Raw genomic sequence first — 24,934 nt, forward strand, 5'->3', positions numbered from 1 at the left:
GCAGCATTCAGACCTCCCTTGCAACACGGTGTGGAAATGTGGAGCAAAGCCATGTTTCCTTTTTCCTCCTCCTGAGTTGGGAAGACTGGGAGAGAGGAGTTGGGTGGGGGTGGCTGGTGTTTCACAGATGCAGGGCTTAGTTCCCTGCTGACTCTCACACATGTGTTCCCCTCCAGATCAGCTCCCACATCAAGTGTCAGGTGCAGGAGCTGGGTCACAGCTGTCCTGTCCTGGTCACTAAGTCTGGAGCCCTGCAGTGCAGCCCCAGCGATGCCTATACCAAGAAGGAGCTGATAGAGAGCGCACTCAAGGTTTCTGAGAAGGTGAGCGGCACGGAGAGTGGTGCAATGGCGTGGCAAGGTGGGAGGGATGCTGGATTGAGCCACATGCCCTTGGAGCCACTGCACTGGGTTCTACCCTGGTCCTGTTGGGCTCTGTCGGCTCTCTCAACCATGCTTGCCCTGGCCTGATTCAGCTGATGGGGTGGAGGATGGATCCCTCTCTCCAGGCACTTGTAACAGCAGTTGGTGCTGTGATGGGTGAGTGGGACATCCAGGTGCTGCCTGCTGACATGCTGATGATGTCCTGCCAGGGAAGACTAATGTACATGCTGGTGGCAGCCCAAGGCCCTCCAAATCAGCTCTTGCAGTGGTAGGTGTAGCATTTGCTGTGTCTCTAGCCAGCCTGCAGCTCATGCTGGGTGATCAGTCTCTCCTGTACCTTTTGCTGGCATGGTGGAAAGCATCCTGTCCATTAGTCAATCTAAAGAGCACACTTCTGAATAACAAAAATATGGCTAAAAACCTCTAGTTGATAAGGGTAGAGCAGTAATGCTTGTAAGCAAGGTTGCAAAAGCAAAACACTTGTTCATAGTTCCTGGCACATGTCTGCACACTCAGGGCCTCCCGCAGGTCCTTCCTTTCCAAGACTGCTTTCCATCAGGAAACATGTTCTTCTATGAGTGCTTGCCCAAGTACAGAAATTGAGTTGAGCAGTTAAAGAAGGAATGAGCTGCGATGTTCTGATGCCCATCATGCAAACCTTATTCATTTGGAAACTAGCAGAGTCCAATATCTCCTGGACTCCCAAACACGATAGGTACAAGGTAAAAAAATGGAAGCTAAGAAGTGGTGTCCAGACCACGCGATTCCCAGTTCCCCTCCTTGGTGTGAAGTGTCTCTGTCCTGGGGAGGTTTGAGAGGATCTGTGCGGTGGAGGTTGCCTGAACCTGCTCTGCTTCTCCAGTCACCCTGATCGTACCCTGCAGGTGTCTCACATGCTGGCAGCCCTACAGTCTGGGAACCGCGGAACACAAGCCTGCATCACAGCAGCCAGCACCGTCTCTGGCATCATTGCTTACCTCGACACCACCATCATGTTTGCCACGGCAGGAACCCTCAACTGGGAGAACTCAGAGACCTTTGCTGACCACAGGTACCTGGGCGCCTCACCCAGCCTCTGCTCAGCCAGAGATGGGAGGGTAAGGCTGTGTCTTGCAGTCTCTCATCTTTCTGAGCTGTGGACCAGCCCCAAGGAGAGCTTCAAGTTCAGGTCATGCTGGCTCTGTTTCCCCTCCAGCTTGTACATACAGAAGGCAGGGTCTAGAGTCTCTCTACACCTCAAGGAGCACGTGTGTGTGTAGAGGGCTGTGTCCTCTCTGATTCCCTTCTTCTCCCTAGGGAGGGCATCTTGAAGACAGCCAAGGTACTGGTGGAGGACACCAAGATGCTGGTGCAGAATGCCACGGCCAGCCAGGAGAAGCTATCCCAGGCTGCCCAGTCCTCTGTGTCCACCATCACCCACCTGGTGGAGGTGGTAAAGCTGGGTGCTGCCAGCCTGGGATCTGAAGACACGGAGACTCAGGTGGGATGGTGTGTATGGGGTGAATGCCCTTAAGCAACAGATACGGGGCTCTGGAATGTGAGGGCCCGGCAAATGAGGATGCGGGTGAAGGCCCATCCAGGGGGTTGCCTAGGACGAGTCGGTCAGCCCCACGTATTACGACTGCCCTAACATTCTGTGATTCTGTAATGGAGGCTGCTCATAGCTTGCTTGAAGGGGCTGAGGGTTGAAGGTGTTGTGTGGTGCTCTAGACTGGACTCTGTGTGTTGTGGAGAGGGATGACTGGGCTGGACTGCATGTATACCGTATGCCCTGGGGTGTCCAAATTTCCCACTACTGGGCCACACCAGCCCCAGCCTGAGTGTAACCATAACCAAACTGTTGCCCTGGTCTTGTTCTACCCCAGGTGGTCCTGATCAATTCTGTGAAGGATGTGGCCAAGGCACTTGGGGACCTGATCAGTGCCACCAAGGCAGCTGCTGGCAAAGGTGGGGATGACCCTGCTGTCTACCAGCTGAAGAACTCTGCCAAGGTCTGAGCTGGACATGATGGGAAGGAGGGGATGGGACAGGGGGCTGGAGAAAGAGCAGGGGGGCTTCTCTGCCTGCCTGGGGGCAGGAGGACAATTGGGGGGCAGTCAGAGCAAGGGGGGAGGAAGGAGCACATAAAAGGTGGAGCACAACATGCAGAGGAGGCATTGATGGGAGAACAAGATAAGGTGGTGTGAGTAGAGTATGGGGATGGGGAAGTTTTGGACCAAACCACAAGGGAGGGACAGGTGCCAGCAGCAGCCCAGAGCTTGCGTGCGGCTTCACTTGGTGCTCTTCTTCCTTCCACAGGTGATGGTGACAAACGTCACTTCCTTGCTGAAGACGGTGAAGGCTATCGAGGACAAGGCCATGAAGGGAACATGGGCACTGGAAGACACGATAGAGCACATATGCCAAGAGCTGGCAGTGAGTACAGCTGTGGCAGCGCAGCTGCCATCCCACCCGCTGGTTGCCCCCACGCTTCACCACTGCCTCTTGCCTTGCAGGTCTTCTCCTCCCCCATGCCTCCTTGCCAAGGTCTCCACCCTGGAGGACTTCATCCGTATGACAAAAGGCATCACATTGGCCATGGCCAAGCCCCTGCCATGGAAGCCAATGTCGGAGAGATGAACAGGCTCTGAAGAAAGGTATTTGGCTAACAACAGATGGAGATTAACTGGCTGTAAACAGGTGGAGGCTGGAAATTCAGCAACACAGGAGCAAAATCCTGAAGCAGCTTCCAGTGAGAGTGGTGGGAGTAAGAGACTTCAGCCAGTGGGAGAAGGGCAGTGCCCACAATGGCAGAGGTGATGACTGCAAGCACCAGCTGCACCCTTTTGATCCAGTCTTCCTCTAGCTTAGTCCTCCCAAGGACTTCAGCTGGCTGCTTTAATTAACTGTCCTACAAGATGAGTGTAGCTTACAAGAAGCAAATTAAGACCGCATTAACCAAGAGAGTGGTAGAAAGGATCCAGTGAGGTCCTCCCAGCAATGTGCATTCTTGGCGAGATCACAAAGGTGGAGTTGAGGACGCTGGAGGGATGCACAGGCCCACACCCACAGAGCTGCGAGAGCCCTCAAACTGGGGTCAGGACAAAGATTGAGGGTGAGTCAGCTCTGCAGCAGGGTTTCACTAAGCTGGTTAGAAGGTCTTGGTAAGAGTGTGCCATTCAGGTTCATCATAAAAAAGCCCCTTTAGGCAGAGGGTAACCAGTGCTAGCAGCACAATGAGTAGGCGTGCTCCTTTTCTCTCTTCTCCCTTCCTCCATCAGCTGTTGAGTAAGGCAACATTGGGGTGCCTGCCAGTGTCTGACATCAGCATGAACCTCGCTCACAACATGTCTGCATGCTCAGCCCAGTGCTGGGGTGGCACTTGCGTGTGTCCACAAGGACCCTGGGGTCTGTGTGTGTGTGTGCAGCACACCTGCTCTAGCTGACGGAGTGGCTGCAGCCTGTGCAGGGCAAGTCAGGCCAGCAGTGAGCTCTGCTTGTGCATACAGACCCTGCATGTGTGCACACACATGTGCCGTGGTATGTGCATATCTGCACCCCTGCCCCGGTGAAGGACCTCTGCGGCTCTGCCTGCCACCTTGCACTGGTGGGGCCAGCCCTCCTGGGCTGGGACACGGCTCCAGGGTCCCCCCCCTTGCCCAGCTTGTGTTTGCAGGCAAGCCTCCAAAATGGGGACAGCAAGAAGGGAATGCTTCTGGAGCTTGAAATACTTTTTTTGGGGGGGTTGGGAATCCTGGAGGGAGTAGTCACTGAGTGCAGGAAGGCTTGCACTGAGGGACTTGTGTCTGCGAGATGTCCCAGAAGCTGTGGATGCTCATCCCATCCTTGGGCAGGAGAAGACCAGTCAGGGTCACTTGACAAAGCATCGCAGACAATGCCCAATACATATGCACATGCAGTGGGGCTGGGGGATCCCACTCTCCTTCCCTGGGGAGCACACCCCAAACAGGCCAGTGGGGCCCTCCTTTTTCCAGGTGCTTACCTCTGCTCCTTCCCCACAGATCCTGCAGAAGCCAACTCACGAGCTGAAGCAGCCACTGGCAGGCTACTCCAAGCATGTGGCCAGCTCCATCACCGAGCTCATTCAGGCAGCCAAGGCCATGAAAGTTAAGGAAAGGTCCTGCTCAAGGGGGCAGGACTAAGGACTGAGATTAGGGTGGAGGGCTCAGCAGCTGCTGGAGGAGGTAGGGCAAGTCAGAAATGAAGTTGCACACAGGTTTAATCTGCCTTGCTTCCTGTTTTTTCTAGGGACAAAGTGGGTTGACCCAGAAGACCCCACTGTCATAGCTGTGAACGAGCTGCTGGGAGCAGCAGCTGCCATTGAGGCTGCAGCCAAGAAGATGGAGCAGCTGAAACCAAGGGCCAAGTCCAAGGTGCAGTGGTGCTGAGCCCCATGCTCAGCTTGGGGCGGGCTGGGTCTCTCCTGCCTGGGCCTTGGCCAGATGTGAAGGGTCACATGTGGGAAGCCCCATCCAACAGCCAGTCTCCCTTCCTGCGCTCCTGCTGCCTCCCACGTCCCTGGCTGCACCTTCCTCAGGCATCGGAACCTGGGTTGCTCAACGCACCAAACTATGTCCCCTCTCATCCAGCCAGGACTCCACAATTCCCCCTTCTTGTTTTTGAGCAAGCCAGGTTTGCTTCATCATCTTGGAGAGAGCCTTTTTAAGACAGCTAAAGCAAATACATATTATAACTCCAACAGCAAGTAACACGATACATATGCGCAAAATTTCTGTAATTAAACTGTTAAGCCAAGCAGGCAGATTACCAAAGAGGGAGGTGAGCAATCCATCAAAAAATCCCTGGTTTTGTTGTATTTGATTGGCGTGCTGTTCAAGCCATTGTAATTGCTTGTGGATGGACTTACTATGATCAGACAAGTTCATACAGCACATGCCTTCAAAATCCTCACAACCATGTCCCTGGGCCAGCAGTAAAAAATCAATTGCGGCTCTATTTTGCAATACTGCATGTCGTAGACTACTCTGATCTTCTAGCAGGGATTGCAAGACTTTTGTGGTAACACTGGCTTGCTCCTCTGCCCAGCGTTCCGTGTTCACCAATCTACTTCTGTAGCCGTGTTCCGTGTTCGCTACTTTCAAGGTCTATCTCCGTTACCAAGCCTGGGTTGCTCAACAGCACCAAACTATGTCCCCTCTCGTCCAGCCAGGACTCCACACGTTCATCAATAAAATCTGGTTTTCCTGCTTTCTCACCGCCTGGGTGTCAACAGGACACCCTAGGAGAAAGGGGAGGCAGGGGGGCCCACAGGCATCTGCCCTCCCAGAGGGGTGGGGAATGCTGTGTGGATGCTTATACAGTATGGAAAATATTTGAGGCATGTCCAGTCCCAGGCGCCCAGTGGGCTGAACCCCTGCTGCCAGCCATGTGCCGGCCCTCACAGGTGCTACTTGGGGTGCTACCGCTGCATGAGGGGGCCTTAAGGATTTTGTTGCTGGGGGATTTGGGCTTCGGGGGGGACCAGACGGGTTCCTGGCCATACTCCTGCCACTAGCCAAAATATCTCTGGATAGGGTGCTATGGGGGTGCAGGTGGGGGGCCCCCTGGTCACCAGCAGCCCACCAGTGGGGAAGCAGTGGTACTTGGTGTGCAGCAGGGTCGCGAATGTGTCTGGAGCCCTCCCAGGTGCTGGCACTGAGCTCACACCCTGAAGTAGCCCCCCCACTGGGGCTAACCTGTGTGGGCAGCAGCTGCCCCAAGCATGTCCCCACCTGTTCCCACCCCATCACTCAGCGGGGGTTCAGGGGGCCCAAGCAGTGGTGGGGCAGGCAGGGATGCTGTGGGGTGGAGCAGGGACACGGCTGGGCTGGCATGTGTCCCCTGTCTCTAGGACGTGTCCACAGCAGCATGAGCTACAAGCAGCATGAGTAGCAAAGGCAGCATCCCACAGCATCACTGCCAGTGACCCCCTGTCCCCTCGCAGGCACGTCCCTGGGGGTGCAGAGGGTCTGTCCCTCCTGGTATGCTCGCCCCTGGCCAGGCTCCAGGATGGATTTGTGGCTCTTGCAGTCATCCCAATCCTCCCAGCTGTCCCCTGACAATCTGCATTAGCCTGACCTGGCACCAGGTTCTCACTCAGGTACCAGGCAGGCATGGGGCCCCTCTGAGTAGCCAGCAAGGACAGTGAGTGGGTGCAGTGTGACAGCAGCCCCAGCCTTATCCGGCACACCTGGCACGGGGCTGCAAGTGCACACATCCCTCTGCCGTGTCCTCCAGGCTGGGATACAGGCAAGGGGTGGTGGCACAAACACCAGGGGAGGGACACGGGGTGCGATTCGCCCCGTCTCCCTAAATCTTCCCTGCCAGAGTGAGGAGTTATTTTGGCAGGCAGGTTTGGGCAAGCACACGCTGGGGCTTGAAGCTGGGACGCTGCAGCCATGAGGCACCAGCACCTCTGTGGAGACCCAAATCTGGCCGAGCTGGAGGTGGGCAGGGAAGCCACAGCCTGTCTTCTCAGGGAGTCCAGGGATAGGGCAAGACACTGAGGCACGGATTGTACCTGGGAAGTTCCTGTTAGATGGCGGGACAAGCCTTTCCCTAGGAGGGGCAGTCAGACCCTGGAGTGGGGCATGGAGGGGGGATCCCCATCCTTGGAGACCTTAGCCCAAGGTGGGGCTGGGCATAGGGCAGCAATGGGAGGGATGAGCACCCACACCACTCTGCAACCCCTTGTCCTGGAGGCCACCCCAGAGGACAGCTTTGAGGGCAGACTTGTGGGTCCAGGCACCTGGATGGCCCCAGCTGTGCCGGTCAGACATGACCCTGATGCCTGGAGCAAAGGGGAGTGGGCAGCAAGGGGGAACTGCTCCTTCAGGGGGAACGTTTGAGGGCTGAAGCCCTGCCTTGCCTTTCCTGGCTGCTGACACCATGCACATCATCGTCTTTCCCCTGAGTGCTGAGCCCATGAAGTTGCTCTGGGCCGAAGCATCTCACAGAAAGCCATCCATCCTCGCCCAGGAATGACGGGAGACTCATTTTCCCCCTCCCCTCAGAAGCCACGTGCCGGCAGTTACTGACTCTCCTTGTCCAAATATGCGCTTAATTTGTCAGTATTAATAGCTGCTCTCCAGATCCCAGCAGTGGCTCTTCTGCTGCTTTCTCCATGGCGCTAGCAGCCTCTCGGTCCTCAGCTGCTCCCGTCCCTCCTATGCCCCCTGCAACCCAGGGCTGAGCCTTCCTAGACAGCCACTTTCTCCAGCTCTCAAAAACTTTTTGCTCCTCTCTGCTTGGAGCACTGGTGCCGAAAAGTTGCGGCAGGCAGGGGCTGAATGTAGTCCTAGGGCAATGGGCTGGGGGACCCTGTGCACCCCTCCTCTCCCCATCCCATCCGAGCCTCCCCACGTGCCACACGGCTCCTGCGGCCCCTCCGCTGGCTCCTTCCAGCCCCCGTGGTCCAGAGCCCTCCCTGCAGCTGGGAATGCACCAGAAGCATTTATGAGTGTTATTAAAGTGCGTGTCAGTTTTGGAGGAGCCAGGATCTGAAAGGTTTGCATTTTTTTGCCTGTGGAATACAGTTTATTTAGAGCAGAAAGACAGAGTGGGGCAGCGGGCTGCACGTGCACCCTGTGTCATCCTGAAATGCCACCCTATGGGCTGTGCACGGGCTGGGTGTCCCTGTGGGTGCTAGGGATGGTGGCACCAGGGTGCAAGGCAATGGGGAGATGGGTGCCAGGGAGCCTGCACGGAGCCGAGGCCCTCCTGTCCCACCGTGACGCAGAAGCTGGACAGGGAGGCTGGGGGCTCGGCTCACTTCTCTCCCAGAGGATTTTCCCCATGTGGGCAGTGCCAGCCCACAGTGTCCCCAAGTGCCATCACAACCCATGAGTGTCCCTGAGCACACTGCCAGCCCGTGATGTCCCCAATTGCAATAACAGCTTACGGGTGTCCCCAACTGCAATCACAGCCCGCAGGTGTCCCTGAGTGCAATCAGCCTGTGAGTGTCTCCAAGACTGCAGTGCCAGCCCATGGGTGCCCCCAATTGCTGTGCCTGCCCCTAAGGTGCCCCCAAGCCAGTGCCAGGAAGCAGGGTCCCCCAGGGTGCAGTGTGGGTGTGCCTAGGACAGTGCCAGCCGTGCGATGCCCTCTAGCACAGAGACAGCTCTGGCCAGAGCAGAAGCAGGTTTCAGGCCCTAGGGGTGGACGGCTGGTGGTGTCCCTGGGGCATGGTAACAGCACACTGCCAGCCCATGGGTGTCCCAAGTGCAGGGCCAGCTGCGGGATGTCCCCCACAGTGGTGAGAGGCAACAGGGTGTCCCCCTAGCCCAGTGCCACCAGGATGTCCCTAGAGAAGTGCCACCAGAAATGCCCCTACCGAAGTGCTCCAAGGTGTCCCTAGCACAGTGGCCCCCCAGGGTGTCCCTAGTGCAATACCCCCGGGGTGTCCTTTGTCCAGTGCCCCCGGGGTACCCCTAGTGCAGTGCCCCCGGGTGTCCCTCTCACAGTGCCACTGGGGTGTCCCTAGTGCATTGTCCCGGGGTGTCCCTCGCCTGGTGCCCCCGTGGGAGCCCGGCGCCGGGGCTGCGGTAGTGCCCGCCGGGGGTGCCGCTCCCCGTCCCGCTCGGCGCGGCGGGGCCGGTGGCGAGCCTGTCCCTAAAAGGTGCTGGCGGGCGGCGGGGGAGGTGCCGGGACAGCCCCCGCCTGGTGCGGCCCCTCCCCGGCTCTTAGGCGTCGCGGCGGGGCGGGGGGCGCAGTGCCGGTGCTCTCGCCGCCCCTGGTGGTCCCGCCGCCCCCGCTGCTCCGCGCCCTGCCGCCGCCCCGCCGCCACCATGGAGGCCATCAAGAAGAAGATGCAGATGCTGAAACTGGACAAGGAGAACGCCATCGACCGCGCCGAGCAGGCGGAGGCCGACAAGAAGCAGGCAGAAGACCGCTGCAAGCAGGTGGGTGTCCCACGGACCCCCCCCCCCCGGCATTGCCCGGGAACCCCCGCCTTAAGGGTGTCCAGCCCCGGGGACCCCGTCCTGTTGGGTGTCCAGCCTGTGGATCCCAGCTCTAGGGGTGCCCAGCTCTTGGGATCTCACCCCACTGGGTGCCTGTACCTGGGGACTTCAACCCTGCTGGGTGCCCATCTCCAGGGACCACCACTCCAGCCTATTGCCCCTGACCACTCACAACAGTCCTCCGCAAACATGCCATGTCTCAGTGGGACACCACAGTGCCACCTCCTGTCCCTCTGCCAAGGAGACCCTTGGGGACAGTGTACTCCCACCCCAGCCACAGAGATGGGAACCTTCTCTGTGCCCCCTGGAGCTGTGTCCCCCAGTCAGGACCTCTCTGGTCCCTTGCACAGGGAGGGAGCCCACCATCCCCTTACCCCCACCAGGCTCAAGGATGCTGGGGGCTGCTCTGGCCCTGGGAACCAAGGGTTCCCTGAGGATGCATGGCCCCAAAGTTGACAGTGAGCGTGCCTGCATCCTCCTGCTGTGCCCCCAGCCTCGGCCACCCCAGGAGGAGAATGGCCATCCCCTCCCCAGCCTTGCAGGCACTACCTGACCCCCACCCTCTGTCCCTTCTCCAGCTGGAGGAGGAACAGCAGGGCCTGCAGAAGAAGCTGAAAGGCACGGAGGATGAGGTGGAAAAGTACTCCGAGTCCGTCAAGGAGGCCCAGGAGAAGCTGGAGCAGGCGGAGAAGAAAGCTACAGACGTATGTAGGCGCACCAGCAACTCCTCCCCTGCGCGGGCGCCGGACCTCGGGGGGGGGTGAAGGAAGAGGGGGGCCTTATATGGAAAGTGTCCATGGGGAAGACTGTCAGGATCCCATTCCTGTGACGCTGACACTGAACCCGGCTGAGATGCAGGGCAGGGACAGGCTGGATCCTGCTTGGGGTGCGGGGGCCAGGCAGGCTGTGGCAGGCACCACCTGATCAGCTCTGAAGCTTCATGTGCATGCCACCTGCTCGGCTCCCCGAAGTTAATGGGGATGAGTGTCACAAGTTGTGTCACTGGTCCCCAGGCACGTGCCTCCGTGATGATTGTAGAAAAAAAAGTCTGCGGCACTTGCTAAACTGGCAGGAAAGCGAAAAAAGAACAGAGAAATGGAAAAAGCTCTTGCCCGTGGCCAGCTGATGAGAGTGTGTGGGGGACTCGGTCATTTTGGGGTCCAATGTGCCACCCTGTACCCTGGGAAGGGCAAGGCCAGGAAGAGTTTTATTTAGTGCCGTGACTGATGTTTCTCTTGGGAAATGGATTCCACCAGGGACATGTTAGGAAGGTGTTGAAATTGGCTTGTGCCTGGCCAGGATGAAGGATGGAACAGCTGTGTGCAGCCACGGAGCTGCTCAGGAATGGAGTATAATGACCTGCGGTGCCACACAGGGTATTTGACACCCTATAAATAAATCCTCCTTTTGATAGCCAGCCCTTCTTTGATGAAAACCAACCCTGGAAACTGGAGGAGAAGCTAAAGGGGAGCCGGCTGGAGCATGGCCAGCAGGGTACGGCCAGGCTTTTTAGGACTGAGAACAAAAAATTCAATCCCAGCTGGTTTATGGAGCTAAGTGGGGGAGATGCATCAAATGTCTGAGGCAGCCGCCAAGGACAGGGGCAAGCAGACAAGGATGAGCAGCAGCAGCACAAGTCCCCAGGGCAGCCTGGACCCCCTGGGGAGCAGCTGGGGGGCTCCCCAGCCTTGTTTGCTGACCCTACAGACCTGCCCCAGTTTAGTTAGATACTAAACCAAGTAGTTAAAACATTAAAAATCCTCTGGAAGGGCACATTTTTCCTGGCGTGGGGCAGGCACATCAAGCTGGACAGGGCGGCTGCCGTGTGTAGCGGGGGTCTGTACTGGTCTGAGTGGATCCATGCTGGTGCGGGACAGGGCAAGCTCGGTGAGGGATCTGGCTGAGCATGGATGGGATGTCCCCAGTGAGGGGCTTAGAGGAAGGGGCAAATGGTGGCACAGGGCAGACGTTGGCTGCGAGGTGTGGAGCAGTTTGCTGCTGGCAGCGGGCCGTGTGATGCCATCCTGGGCAGGGAGGGTGCGTTACCGCGCTCTTGGTTCATAGCAGCTTGGCAAGTCTGAGGGCTTTGACAAGGAGAGTCCTGTCTCAGCAGATACGAGGGATGGGAACCACCAGCCCCTCCAGGGAAGGGTTGGACGGGGACTCATGGAGAAGGAGCACTCCTGCAGCGTCAGGGAGGGCAGGCTGGCTGCAGGAGGGTGTTGTGGGCAGGGCTGGGAGCCCATCACCAGCACAGCTGCCTCAGTGCCATGCCAAAGCCTGGACAGTCGCCAGGTCCCTGCGCCAGGGACCTGAATATACCAACAGCACTAAGTTCCAGGGCTGATGTTACCTCCTCCCCAGGAGAAGGCACAGTGCTGCTCCTGGCTCTGGCGGAGGAGGCACAGGGTAGACCCTCCAGAGCCCACCCACCCGCCTTCCCGGGAACCCTCGTGCCTCCCTTGGCTGCCAGGACAGTGTGTGCCTGTGAGCACAGAGCGTCCCCATCCCTTGGCCAGGTCAGGGCCCATCACAGCAATCCAGGCAGGCTCCTGGGCTTGGCAAAAATGTCAACAAATGCCTTAAAAGAATAAATCTCCCCCTGCTCCGGCACTGCCCTGCCTCCGGCATGGGGTGACAGCACACGAAGCTCACGGGGACTGCACTAAGGGGTGTAAATGCAACCTTCCCAGGCAATTGGAGTGGGATCAAATGGTGGCACGGACCGGAGAGCACCTGACCCCAGATTGGCACCTCCATGGTGCTGGCAGCCCCTTCCCAGCAGCTCTGTGAGGCCACTGTGGCTCTACCACCTCCTTGTTCCCAGGAGGGACAGCCTGTGGGGCCCATGGCAGGATGCTGGCAGGGGCTGCTGGACACGGTGCAGCCGGGACAGCAGGTTTAGCCAGAGCAGCCCCCTCCAGCCCCCCGCATCCCCAGTTGGTGGCCTGTCCCTGGCCACCGCGTGGGGTGCAGCAGGGACTTGGGGAAACTCCGCAGTTCCCAGGCCATGATCCCAAAGGCTTCACCCAAGTTCCCACCCCGGTTGCTCTCCCCGGCTGAGACTTTGCTCTTATTTGGCAATTCCCTGAGCTGGTGGGAGGGAATGGGGCTCTGCTGGGAAGTGACTGCATCCCTGGGTGGGGTCAGAACAAGAGGCACCCAGCCCAGCTGGGTAGCTGCCCCGCAACCTGCCCCCTTCCTGCCCACAGCCAGCTTGCCCCTGCCCCACTGCTGTCAGGGATCCCGCTTTCTGCTCGGGGCCCCGTGCGCCAGCCTGGGAGCTCTCTCGGCACCCAGGCGTTGGGCTGGGAGCGGTGCAGGACCAGCCAGGACTGGGGCCAAGCCTGAGGCCATGTGCTCCCAGGGGACCCACAGCACTGCCTCTTCCACTGCCGCTTAGCAGGGGGAAGCGGGGTTGCAGGGCTCTGCCGCTGTTGTGGCCAGGTCCCCCCCAGGCCCCCTGACCCCGGAGCCAAGGGCAGCCGGCGGGGTCAGCCCAGGAATTGGCATCCCTGGAGGCAGGTGTGAAGCACAGCTGGGGCTGCCCAGGAGCTGTGAGAGCTCCTTAAGGGAAAATTGAGTGCCACCAGTGCCAGCCCCTCCTGATGGATCAGGGCATATGCCCCAGCCAGGATGCAGAGCCAGGAGCTGGGAACTGCCCTCCCCTATGGGGCAGAGTCCCCAGGGCAGCTAAGGAGTGCAGGGGGCTCCACGGGCCCCATGGGTCTCTGTGGGGCTGCTGTCCAGGTCCCTGCTTGGGGGAGCCAATGCCAAGGAGCTAAGTGGGATGGCTGCTGGGGACCTGGCTGTGCCCTGAAGCTCAAGTCCCAGGTCCCCCAGGGGGATGCCCGGGAGTGGGCTCTGCCCCATGGCCCCTATGGCTCTGCAGCAGGGGGTGTGGGGGGCAGAGCTTTGGGAGCACCCATGGGTATGTTACTCCCATGTCCATGGAGGCTCACAGGTGCCAGGCTCTGGCACCCCCAGACTCCCTGGGCTCCTCTCCATCACTCTAGGGGAGCTTGATAGGACTGTGCACCCCTGTCTGGGGGGGCACCATGTGCCCTGCTTTGTGGGGGCTGAGTCCTGTATCCTAGGGGGCGCCATATACCCTGCCTGGGGGCACCATGTGCCCTGCCCATAGACGCTGTGCATCTGCCTGGAGTGGGGGGATGGCGTGCCCTGTCCAGAAGCCACTGTGCATCTTGCCTTGGGGGGTAGGGACAGTGACCCCTGCCTGGGGAGGACCATGTGTCCTGCCCAGGAGGGCACACTATTTGGGGTGGGGGGGACTGTGCACCCCGCCTGATGGGGCACTGTCCCCTGCCGGGGGTGGGCACCATGCACCCTGCCCGGGGGTCTGTGTGCGCTGCCTGGGGGAGCGGCGGCCCAGCTCGGTCCGTGGCAGCAGGAGGAGGAGGAGCAGGAAGAGCAGGAAGGGATGGAGACAGGGCGGGCGGCGGGAGCGGTTGCAGCCTGATCGCTTCCTGCTCGAGCCGGGCGGATCCCACAAAGGGCTCGGCGGCGCGGCCTCCCCACGCTCCCCGTCGGCCGCTCCCCGCCATGGCTGGCGCCAGCTCCATCGATGCCGTCAAGAAGAAGATCCAGAGCCTGCAGCAGGTGGCCGACGAAGCGGAGGAGCGCGCCGAGCACCTGCAGCGGGAGGCCGATGCCGAGCGGCAGGCCCGGGAGCGGGTAAGGCGCAGGGCGGGAGGGCTGCCGGGGGGGGGGGCACGGCGCGGCGGGGCGCGCCCCGGCAGCTCCCCGGGATGCCCCACCGGCTCCAGCAGCGCTGCCAGCATCCTTCCCCGCAGGCTGGCCGCGGCCGCCTCCCCCGCCCCGGTAGCCGGGCTGGCTGCACCTGGGGCGGAGCGCCGGGAGGTCCTGGGGAAGCTGGGAGGGCGCCGCCATCCAGGTGCCGCGGCAGCGTCCCTACCTCTGAGCTGCCTCCTCCAGCTACCTCCTTCATGGATCTTGCTAGGGATGCTCCGTGCGGCGGGGTTCCCCAGGACTTCCCCGGGGCTTCCCCGGCTGCTGGGGCACGGGGGAGCAGTCAGCAGCCAGGTCTGCCTTGGTTCTGCTTGGAGTCGGGCAGATCTTGGGAAAGGATCCCCTCCCTCGGAGGCCAGCTGTGTGAACAGCTAAAAATCCCACACCCAGGCTCTTGTCTAGCTTCCAGCAGACTCTGCAGTCTGGGTCACAGCAGTCACAGAGCCTTTGGCTCTCCAGCGTGTCCCTTTGTGGGGATGAGCTACCTCTTTGCACTGCTGTGGGCCAAAATTTCCACTCTGTGGCAGTGGGACAGCATTTCTAGGCTGCAGCTTGTTCCTGGTTTGGCTTTTTTATTGTTATTAGAGCTTGTGAGGGTTTTTTTCTCTCTTTTTCCTATGCCCACTCCTTTAACATCTTCACCATATCAGGGGCGGCAGAGCTGGGTGCGGTACTTGGGCTGTGTGCGGAGGAAATGGCCCCTTCCTGCAGTCGCAGATCCGGTTCCCCAGTCACTGGGCACTGCTGGAGAGCTCATGTTCCCAAGTGTCCATCGGGCAGCTCTGACTCACTTTAGGGAATAAAGCTCCTGCCAGGGTGAGGCAGATGCCACAAGCAGAGCATCACCCTGGCAGGGGCCAGCCCCAGCTCCTTATTGGACAGTTTGGCTGGGGGTGAGCTCTCGGTAAGCCCAGAAAGAGGGTGTTCACAGGGTGGAGGTGGCTGTTGTGCCAGCCATGAGGCTAGCCGCCCACTCGGCACACCACTGGGGTGCTCCATTTGGAGTGGTGCTGGCTGTGCCCATCCCCACCCTGCCAGCTCGCCACAGGGGACCATGGGTAGTCAACGGGCCACGCAGGGAGACAGCCTTTGTTTCTCCCACAGGACTGCTTGGCCAGTGTCCCCCAGGGCATTCCCAGTGATGGAGCACAAGGCCGACCAGGACCGGGTGCTGCAGTCAGCCAGGCCTGCTCCAGCCTGTGAATAAGCAGGAGACATTATCCCCCGTGTTGATGCATGCCTCCCTGCATCTTGGTGCATGGGGCTGCTCCCCGCAGCAAGGTCTCATTGCCGCTCATCTCTTTGCATCTGGGGTTTTGTTTCCCCACAGCCCCTCTGGCGGGAAGCAGAGCCAGGAGCTGCTGAGGCAGCGTTTCCTGGCAGTGGTGATGGAGCAGGCAGGAGGCCTTTACCAAATGGGTAAGGCCTTTACCACAGGGCCAGGCACCATGGGACTGGCAGGGGCCAGGGCCACTGCTCCCGGCCGGCCTTGGCTCCTGGCCCCGAGTGCGGGGAGCCTGGGAAAGCAGGGAACCCCAGTCCCATGGGCCCCAGTGGCTGTGGCTTGCCTGGGCTCCAGCCTGCTGAGGGTGACTCGCTCCATTGCCCTTAGTGCCGTGCTGTACATCAGCCGGGGGGAGGAGTTGGGGGGGGGGTGCAGGGGGCCACGCTCAGCTTTGGGCTGCCCCATTGCACAGGGCAGGAGGGGTCTCCACAGAAGAGGCTCCCGGCTTGCTCTGCCACCTCTGTAAACAGAAAATCCACAAGCAGCTCCAATCTCCTTTTCAGGAGCAAAGCCGCACAAGGCATTCCTTCCCCTTTACTCACTGCTTCATAAACCCCAAATGCCATCCCTGTGATGGTGCAGCTGCTCTGGCTATCCTACTCTGGCGAGTGCACCTCGTCCCTCTCCAAGATGGGAGCCAGAGGTGCAAGGATGCGATGGAGGGGCTGCACATGCTGGGCTCAGGTTGCGTGGCCTGGAGGAGCCAGTGTCAAGCAGGGCGTTAGGGATGGAGAGAGCCCCATTGTCCCTACAGAAAGGTGATGGGATGTGTGCCCCAGCCGGGCTTGTTGCACAGTGCCAAGGGGTGTCCTGGATAGCAAGTGCAAAAGTAACTGCTGAAAATGCTTTATATATATGTGTGTGTGTGTGTATGTGTCACATGGGGTGACTGAGGGGTTTCTGCTCCCCCAGGCCGAGGCTGAAGTGGCTTCTCTGAACCGCCGTATCCAGCTGGTGGAGGAGGAGCTGGACCGAGCCCAGGAACGCCTGGCCACTGCCCTGCAGAAGCTGGAGGAGGCTGAGAAGGCAGCTGATGAGAGTGAGAGGTATGATGGGGAGGGACAGTGAGGGTAGTGTCAGGTCACCCTTAATTTCAGGCAGCCCCCTTGGTTTTGCAGTGATCTTATGGGGTTTGCATTGGTTTTCCTGCAGACTCCAAAGGGAAAGAGCAAAGCCACAATGCAGAGAAGTCCCCCAGATATGGGTGTTCTTGGCATGCTTTGAAATTTCCAGGGCACCCATAAAATCCTGAAAAATTTGATCTGGTGCTTATACAAATAACAGTCTGTAACTGAAGCCAGAGGGTGCTCAGAGCCTGTTTTCTGCCCCAGAGCAGCCTCCTCTGCTCAAGAGCTGAGCAACAGCCCAGGAAGGGAATTGTGCACCTGGTAACTGCAGTTGACCTTTGAAAATGAACCAGCCTCACTCAAAAAAAAGTCCCGCAGAGTGTGTTTCCCCATCCTCGCGGCAAGCAGGTTTACTGGGCAGGAGCCATGCAGGCGAGGGCACTCAGATTGTATGGGAATGCCTGGACATGTCGCAGCGTTCCTGACAGTTACGTGAGCTCTTCCCTGCATTGGCAAAGACCAGTTTGAGAAACAGCATCTGAGCGAGAGAAGAGTCTGCAGGAGTCCCTGCCATGGGGGTTCATGGGGTTTTATTGACTCCCTGCTTGTGAGCATCACCCCTGAATGGGAAAAGGCTTTGCCACAGGATGTTTTCTAGCATTTCCTAAAGGTTGCTGACCTGTCAGGCTGCTTTTGTGGAGGTTGCGGCCAGTTTGTCCTGGGCTGCACACATTTTTATTCCCCTGGACAATGGGTTCAGGACCTGCCTGGTTGAGAGGCACTGTGGCCACATCTCACTCTGGGACACGGCCCTGGGATGCCCTTGAAGTCAGCTCCGCTGCTTTAATTGTGTGCAGGAGCATCCTTGGGGTACTGCTGGTGTGACCCTACTGCATGAGGTGGCCAGCGAGTGCCGGTGTCCCAAGTCTCTGGAGCTGGAGAATGGCAGGGTCAGGGCAAAGTGGGTGAGCAGGAGGTGCAGGTGCCACCTCAACCCACAGCAGTTACATCTTCTGCCTTGGGCTTTCCTCAGAGGCATGAAGGTCATTGAAAACAGGGCCATGAAGGATGAGGAGAAGATGGAGCTCCAGGAAATGCAGCTGAAGGAGGCGAAGCACATAGCAGAGGAGGCTGACCGCAAATATGAGGAGGTATGTGCGCGCACCCGCATGCCCCCTTCCCCCAGGGCTGCCTTCCCCACAGCCCTGTGCCCCAAGCCAGGGCAAGTGCAAGGCTGACGCATGCCCCTTGCTGCCATCAACAGGTTGCCCGCAAGCTGGTTGTCCTTGAGGGAGAGCTGGAGCGCTCGGAGGAGAGGGCAGAGGTGGCAGAGAGGTGAGTGGGGCTCCCAGCAGGCAGCATGAGGGGGTCCCACGCAGCCCTTGCCCTGAGTCCCTGGCAGCTGGGGGTGGCTGTGTGTCTGTGTGGGGATGGGGATGTCCCTCCCCAGGAACAGCAGGGTCTGCTGTCAGGGTGGTCCCTGGTCTCACTGGCTGGGGGCAGGGGGATGCCAACCTGCCAGCAGCACGTCCTTGACCTTGTTCTCTGCTGTCCCCTCACCTGGGGTGCCCCTCTTCCACCCCAGCCGAGTGAGACAGTTGGAAGAAGAGCTGCGGACCATGGACCAGACTCTCAAATCCCTCATTGCCTCAGAGGAAGAGGTACTGGGGCAGGGGCACAGGGCGACGCGCAGCAGCCCCCCCTCTCTGTTGCTGTCTCTTGAACTGTATGAGCCACCTCTCTCCTCTCTGCACCACTGCCTCTGCCACCGACCTCACCTCCCTCTCTGGCAGGCACAGGCTGGGCATGTTCCTCCATCCCTCCGTGCCTGCTCTCCTTCTCGGCGGGGCTGATGGGAGCCCATCTGGCAGCGATGCACAAGGAGTCTGTGCGAGGAGGCACGAGGAATGGATGAATGGATGCATCCTGGCAGCTTCCGCTTGCAGTGGCTCTGCTCCTTCTCCACCTGCTCTGCCTGAGTTTTCTCCTCTCTCAACTTGTTCTCTCTTTCTTTCCTCCTTCCCCACACCCGCTCTTTCTGCTCCCTACTTTCACCTGCCCCTCGGCCCCGCTTCCCCGCCTGGCGGCCCCTGCTTGGGATGTAGTAAATGTGGTGACCTAGAGGAGGAGCTGAAAATTGTCACCAACAACTTGAAGTCCCTGGAGGCCCAGGCTGACAAGGTAGGACCCGGTGGGGCTGCTGGGGCTGGGCAGAGTGCACGGGGTCTGGGGGTGCTGGGGTCCCCCACCAGGGCAAAGGATGGCCAGAGGCATCCTGTGGGGCTCATGGGTGTCCGTCTGTCTCTGCAGTATTCCACCAAGGAGGACAAGTACGAGGAGGAAATCAAGCTTCTAGGGGAAAAACTGAAGGAGGTAAGGGGTGTGGGGGCAGGACCCCCAAGAGAGGGTCTGGCACTGCATCGGTGCAGGCACGAGTTTGCCATCCCATTTGGGTTTTGACCCTATTATGCCAGTGTCCTCTCACCCTTCCCCAAATTGCAGCCCTGCAGCATGGTGGGTGGCTGGGTCTGGGATGCCCACGTGGAGTCCCACTACCCCAGAGAGGGTCCCTGTCCCATCTGGAGGGCTGGTGTTTGCGTCTCCAGGGAGCACAGCCTTGCTGGGGTGCATCCTGCAGCCCCATGCTGTGCTCTGCTCCTGCTCTGCTCACCTCTTCCCTGCGTGGTGTCCTGCTCCCAGGACATGTGCTGGCAGGAGCTCATGCCCTGCACACATCAACTTCAAGCCATGTCTGATTTGGGGTGATTCGTCTAGCATTGGTTGCACACACAACCTGTGAAGCGTGTGGGCTCCCATGACACCTCTGCTTTTGGTGGTCAGGACATGTTGGGATAAACAGGAAGCCCAACATGGAGGCACTTTGCCCAGCTGCCTCCTTTGAGGGCAAGCTCTCACCCCTGCTACTGGTTTAGGGTATGGGGGTCCATGGGGCCCTTGTCCCTTGCCTTTCCCAGAGGGGGGCTTATGGGAGGGGATACAGGAGATGCAGACGGGGCAGATTTGGGGTGCAGTGCAGCCTGCGCCATCCCCGTTGTGCCCCACAGCTCACTCCCCCCTGCACTCCTGCAGGCTGAGACCCGGGCGGAGTTTGCGGAGCGGTCTGTGGCAAAGCTGGAGAAAACCATTGATGATCTAGAAGGTAAAATGTCCTCACTGGCCCCGTGTCCCTCTTTCCTGGGGAGCACTGGCCAGGATGTGCCCCCGGTGAGGCCAGACAAGGCTTGGCTGGGGTGAGGGGGTGGGCAGGGGTCCTGGGAGGGGGGAGGCTGGATGCCATGGTGTCCAGTGTGGGGGCGCAGAGCTGCTGGGGTCTGTGGCTCTGCCCTCAGGTGGGCAATAGGGCCACATCCACACCACCTGTGCTCACAAGATCCCACTGCCCTCGGCTCCCTGCTCACAGCCACTCTCTCTCTTCTCTCTCTTCTCTCTCTCTCTCTCCGCTGCCCACCCCCCCAACCTTGCTCCACCGCCTGCCCCCTGCCTGCCCCCCACCTGCAGACGAAGTGTATGCACAGAAGATGAAGTACAAAGCCATCAGCGAGGAGCTGGACAATGCACTTAATGACATCACCTCCCTCTGAGCCCCCCACCAGGCACCAGCACCGCACCCCCCGCCTGCCTCACCCCTCCCCAACTCAGCCGCTTGCCTGCCCGGCTATCCCACTGCTCTCTCTGCATGTTCTGTCCCCTCTGTCCTTCCCAGCCCGCACCTTTCCATTGGCTCCTTTGGGACAGGAACTGGCCTGGGGTGTTCCTGCAATACCCCTCTTTGTGGGGAGATGAGATGTAGGTGCTTAGGGGTGTTTGACAAGGAAGGGGAGGAGCGCCCAGGACCCCCATGCGCTGGGTGGACAGTGCCTACGCTGTTGCAGGTCCATGCCCCAGCACTGCCCATCAGGGAACAGAGCTGTGCCCAGGAGCCCTTTGCTCCACCAGCTCCCTCCTCGGCTTCCTGGCAGCACAAGCACCAGGGACCCCACAGCTCTGATGCTAGGGGGACACCTGCCCCCCACATCCCCCCAGCAAAGCCCCCGGTTCTGCTTGCTGAGCCCAGGGTGGGGGGGACCTGCACAGGGGAAGTGGCACCTCCACTGACAAAACAGAGAGGAGGGCTTAGGCCTGGAGTATGGAGGGGGGGTCTGGCTGTGCAGGCAGCCTGTCCCCAGGCAGGCAGCCCCCAGCCCCCTGCTCCTCCCTCCCTCACCCCTGTCTCCCTTTCCTTTGCACATCACTCTTCAGTTTGCATTTCATGACTTTTTCTTTTCTGTTCTGTCCCTCTGGGTTACTGAATTGGTCTCAATAAAGTATTTTCTCTTCTCCGTTTCTCCTTTGTTTTCTTCGTGCTGCTCTGTCCCTCATCTTCTGCCTGTCTCACACAGGTGCCAGCAGCCGGGTGGTAGGAGGTGGTTGCAGGCAGCTTGCAGCCAGGGGACCCCTGGGATGGCCGTGGCTGAGCCCTGAGCAGCTCCCACACTGCCAGGCTGAGTGGGACAGGGCCCTTTGTGCCGCCACCCAGGGGATGACCCCCACCGCCCCCTGGCTCTCGGGCACAGCTTTCCTCATCTCGGGCCACCTTCTCCATGACTCTTTTGGCCTGAAATGGCAGGGTTAGACCTGGTCCTGTCCATTCCCTGTACCCACTCCCAGACATTGCCCACAAGCAGCAGTCTCAGCCCTGGCATCTCTCCTGCGTCACCCTCCCATACCAAAGGGGCTGACCCTACCCTTCAGCAGCTATCCCTGGCCCTAAATGGGTCCCTGATCCTCCTCCTCCTCCTCCTTCCTCAGCATTCCTGCCCCAGGACTGGCTGTCTTTTCCTGCCAGCCCAGCTCATTCCCCACTGCTGGGGAATGCTGTCTGTTTTCACTAACTTGTCTTTCTCTCTTCCCTCTGCTGCGCTGACGTGTCTGTTTTCTGTAGAGTGCTCCCAGCAGGAGGCCGAGAAAAAACACATTCTCATTAACAAGCTGCGGGTCATCCTTACCAAACTTAACAACTGAGCTGCTGAGAACTGACCCCAGCCCAGCCTCCTGTACCTGGCTGCCACCAGCCTCACTCCCTGCTTCATTTTGGCCAGGCTGCCTCTAGACTGGGAGCCCCTCCCCACTCCCCACTGTGGTTAGGCGGTTTGTGGAGCCTTGGCTTATCCCCCTGGGGGTTACCACCTTGCTTGGGGGAGGACAGGGAGCCCTCTGGAGCTGATCGTATTTTCTTGGGAGAGGAACAAGAGTTTTTGCGATGTCCTGGGATGCCCACACAGTGATGGTTGTCCCCCAGCATCAGTCTGGTCCTGCCGGGGAGGGATGCAGTGGCTTGTATTGCTGCCTTCCTCCCCTTGTCCCAGGAGTCAGCGGCCAGCCTCTTCCCCCTCACTCTGGTCACCCCAAACTATACAGGGAGGATCCTATCAGAGCGGGTCCCTGCAGGGTGCTGGGAGGGCTGATACAGGAGCTGGGAACCCGGCAGCACCCATTGCCCCAAACCTAGGACAGGGCACGGGGAAGAGCCTGGCCAGGAATGCTGGGAGATGGGGCTGGGTGGGCAGAGCTCTCATCCAATTCCCATCTCTAGAGGGAAGGAGGATGCTGTTTGGAAGTGAGCGCCAGAGGAGGCTGCCTTGGTAGCAGGCTGTCTAGCAGAGCTCATCCCTGCAGCCTTGTTAGCTCTGCTTATTCTCTCTCTGCTGTCTTCTCTGCCCGCCTTCCCAGGCTGCTGTCTCACTCTCTTCACGGAGCACCGCTGGGTCATAAAGCAGGCACTGGCTCTCCTCTTTTGCTCGCCAAGGGTTTGTGTGTGAGCCCACAGCTGGACAGTGGTGATGCCCTGGGGCAGAATGTGCTGTGGGCAGAGTAGGGAGATGGGGCTGTGCTGGTGGCTGGCCAGGGAGGGGTACCCATCAGCGGTATCCATGCTGCGGAGGGCCTGCCTGTGGGCAACGGGAAACCATGGGAGGATGAAAATGCTGAAGAGCAGGGACCGCCCACCCCCAGCAACCAGCCTGGCTGGCCTGGCCACCCCAGCAGATCCCAGAGTGGCTAGACTCATCCCTGCCAGCGGTGGGGCTGCTTGTGCAGACTCTGCTCCACAGGGACACCCTGCATGGCTGGAGCCTGGTGCTATACTGAAATGTCTGTCTCTGTGTGTGTGTCTGTGCTTGGTGTGGTGTGTATGGGTCCGGCTGTGCCTGGGTACACTTGGGCTGTGTCCATGTGTATGGCTGGCTGCGTGTCCCTTGCGTTCACAGAGAGTCTGGCCAGTGCCAAAGAGGAGAACGTGGGCATCCACCAGGTCCTGGACCAGACCTTGTTGGAGCTGAACAACCTCTGAGCTGCCCTGAGGAGACTCTGTCCCTCTTCCCTACCCCACATGTACACCTCACTGGCATGCTCAGGACGTCATCAACTGAACTGCGTCTTGTCCAAATCCACACATCCATTGAGAAAGGAAGCCCTGCAGCCTTACACCATGGCTTCGGGGTGTCTTGTCTGTGCACAGCCTGAATGGCTCTGTCCTGTCTTCATGTCCAAATATTAAAGCAGTTTGACAAGATGGATGGGTGTGCTTGGTCCTTGCGGGTGGGCACAGACACTGGGAGATGTGGAGGGTCTGTCGCGTTAATTTGGCAGAAAATAAACCCCTTTGCGTTCTAACTCTCTTCACCGGAGTGAGAGGCTAGGTGTGGCTAGGTTTAAAATCTGAGTGATGTCCAATTTGCTACTACCAGTCCAGTCGCGTTTAATATGTATGTTAAACTCCCACGATTCTGGATACACTAATAGCAGTCTGCACCTTCAGTCCAGTTGTGCTCATGAACTAGCACGGCCGCATTCGGTCACGTTCAGTGAGAAACTGTGACAACTGGCTCCTTAAACAGTGCAATTTTATTCGTGCAACAGGTATATAGGTTTTCTGAATTGCCGGTGATAGTGACTGCAAGAAAGCACATGCAAATATAAAACGCGTGAAAAGGTTATAAATAATACAGCCTGGCTATAAACATTAGGGAGTAAACATTAGGGAGTAACTATTCCCGAGAAAAGCGCTTAGTTTAAGTCTCACCCAAGGTATCCCGAGGGGGGGAGAAGCAAGGCTCAGCCCGTCGGCCAATCCCGGTTGTCGGAGGCAGTCTGAGGTGGAGTTTCCCTTGACTTGCTCACATTGTTATCTTCTTTTCCTCCGAAAATCTACGGTGTTATCTTCTTCTCCAAAAATCCCCCATTTCCCTGGCTATTTTTATATCCTTTCTACCTTTAAGGTGGAGTTTGAGTGACTGTAGTCATACATACCTTTTATCATGATTGGTGTAAATTTTCTCGCTTCACGTTTAAAGGTATAGTTTACAAAAAATCGAGAGCGCAGACTTGAAGAGGGGTGGTCGCACCTCGGAGGCGGGTAGCCTTCGGGATGGAGGTGTGTTTTGGTATTAAAATGATATTAGAACGAGCAAAGTTCACGAGAGGGTGGCACTTTGGCAGGGTTTCGAAAACCTGTTGGCTCAGGGGGCCAGATGAGCTGCTGATCAGTTCTAGAGAACCGTTTCTTCCCGCTTTATCATCACAGTGTCCACTCTGCTCCATCCTCTATGGTACGTTGCAGGGAGTTGCTGTGTTAGTGGATTCCTCGCATGCCTGCTGCAGCTGTGTCCCATCCTCAGAGCTCCTTTTGATTTCATGCTTTTCCTCAATGGGTGAACACTGCTACGTTTTTCATATAAACCTTAATTTTCAGATGTAAAACCTTAATTTTACTAATAATTCCACATATTCCACCCCGTGACTAAAGTCACTCAAACTTCACTAGATTTGGGATTAATCTGGAATGTCACACGTGTTCCTATGGTAAGGGTTGTCAAGTACAAATAAATTTTGGGGAGCTAGCAAGCGAGTTAACTTTTTCATCATAAGCCAAAGTTTAACATACAAAGCAAGTGTTAAAACAAAGCACAATATGATGAGTATTAATAAAACAACAACGGGATGCAACATCTTGTTAAAGAGTCCTGTAGCTGTTGGCGACCATCCAAAAAGAGTGTCCCACCATTTGTGTCCTCCGTCTTCTTTGACTCTCTCCAGTACTTGATGTATCTCTTCCACATCATGATGGACAGTAATTAGAGTCTTTTGTCCATTTTCTTGGGCCTCCTTTAACAGTCATTTCAAGTCATCATGTTGTAGCAGCTTTTTCACCAATCTGATGTTCATTCCAATGGGGACAGGCAGCAAATCGTGAATCAGTGTATAGTTGGTCTGTAACAGTTGGTGAGACGTAACAGGAGTCGAATAACTGAAATCGCATCCAACAATGTTAGTGAAATTACAAACACAAAAATTCAAATGATTATCAATATCTGTGACCATGTTATCTATGAATATAAAATTACAAGGAGATCTCATGCAAACACATCCTTTCCCAATATATACAAGCACAGTGTTGGGGGTATCTCAAAA

General features: G+C 58.2%; 1 protein-coding gene and 1 pseudogene across 9 annotated transcripts; both read left to right on the forward strand.

The window, feature by feature from the left end:
* The window catches only part of LOC142365512 (talin-1-like), a 46,727-nt pseudogene extending 42,051 nt beyond the window's left edge, over positions 1–4,676 (forward strand).
* Positions 4,677–9,079: 4,403 nt separating this feature from the next.
* On the forward strand, positions 9,080–23,036 carry LOC142365555 (tropomyosin beta chain). 9 transcript variants are annotated; one of them, XM_075446419.1, is made up of 9 exons: positions 9,080–9,283; positions 9,922–10,047; positions 16,311–16,444; positions 17,499–17,616; positions 17,730–17,800; positions 18,051–18,126; positions 18,776–18,838; positions 19,556–19,625; positions 22,732–23,036. In XM_075446419.1, exons 1-9 carry the CDS (start codon positions 9,170–9,172, stop codon positions 22,812–22,814), a joined length of 855 nt encoding a protein of 284 aa, XP_075302534.1. In that variant the 5' UTR covers positions 9,080–9,169; the 3' UTR covers positions 22,815–23,036. The 9 variants fall into 9 exon arrangements, with proteins under 9 accessions (XP_075302534.1, XP_075302533.1, XP_075302532.1 ...); XM_075446418.1 differs by lacking the exon at positions 22,732–23,036 and adding an exon at positions 19,985–20,809; XM_075446417.1 differs by lacking the exon at positions 18,051–18,126 and adding an exon at positions 18,571–18,646 and having other exon boundaries at positions 9,081–9,283.
* Positions 23,037–24,934: the final 1,898 nt, after the last annotated feature.

The sequence above is a fragment of the Opisthocomus hoazin genome, chromosome W, assembly GCF_030867145.1.
Source record: "Opisthocomus hoazin isolate bOpiHoa1 chromosome W, bOpiHoa1.hap1, whole genome shotgun sequence".
Classification (NCBI taxonomy): Eukaryota; Metazoa; Chordata; class Aves; order Opisthocomiformes; family Opisthocomidae; genus Opisthocomus; species Opisthocomus hoazin.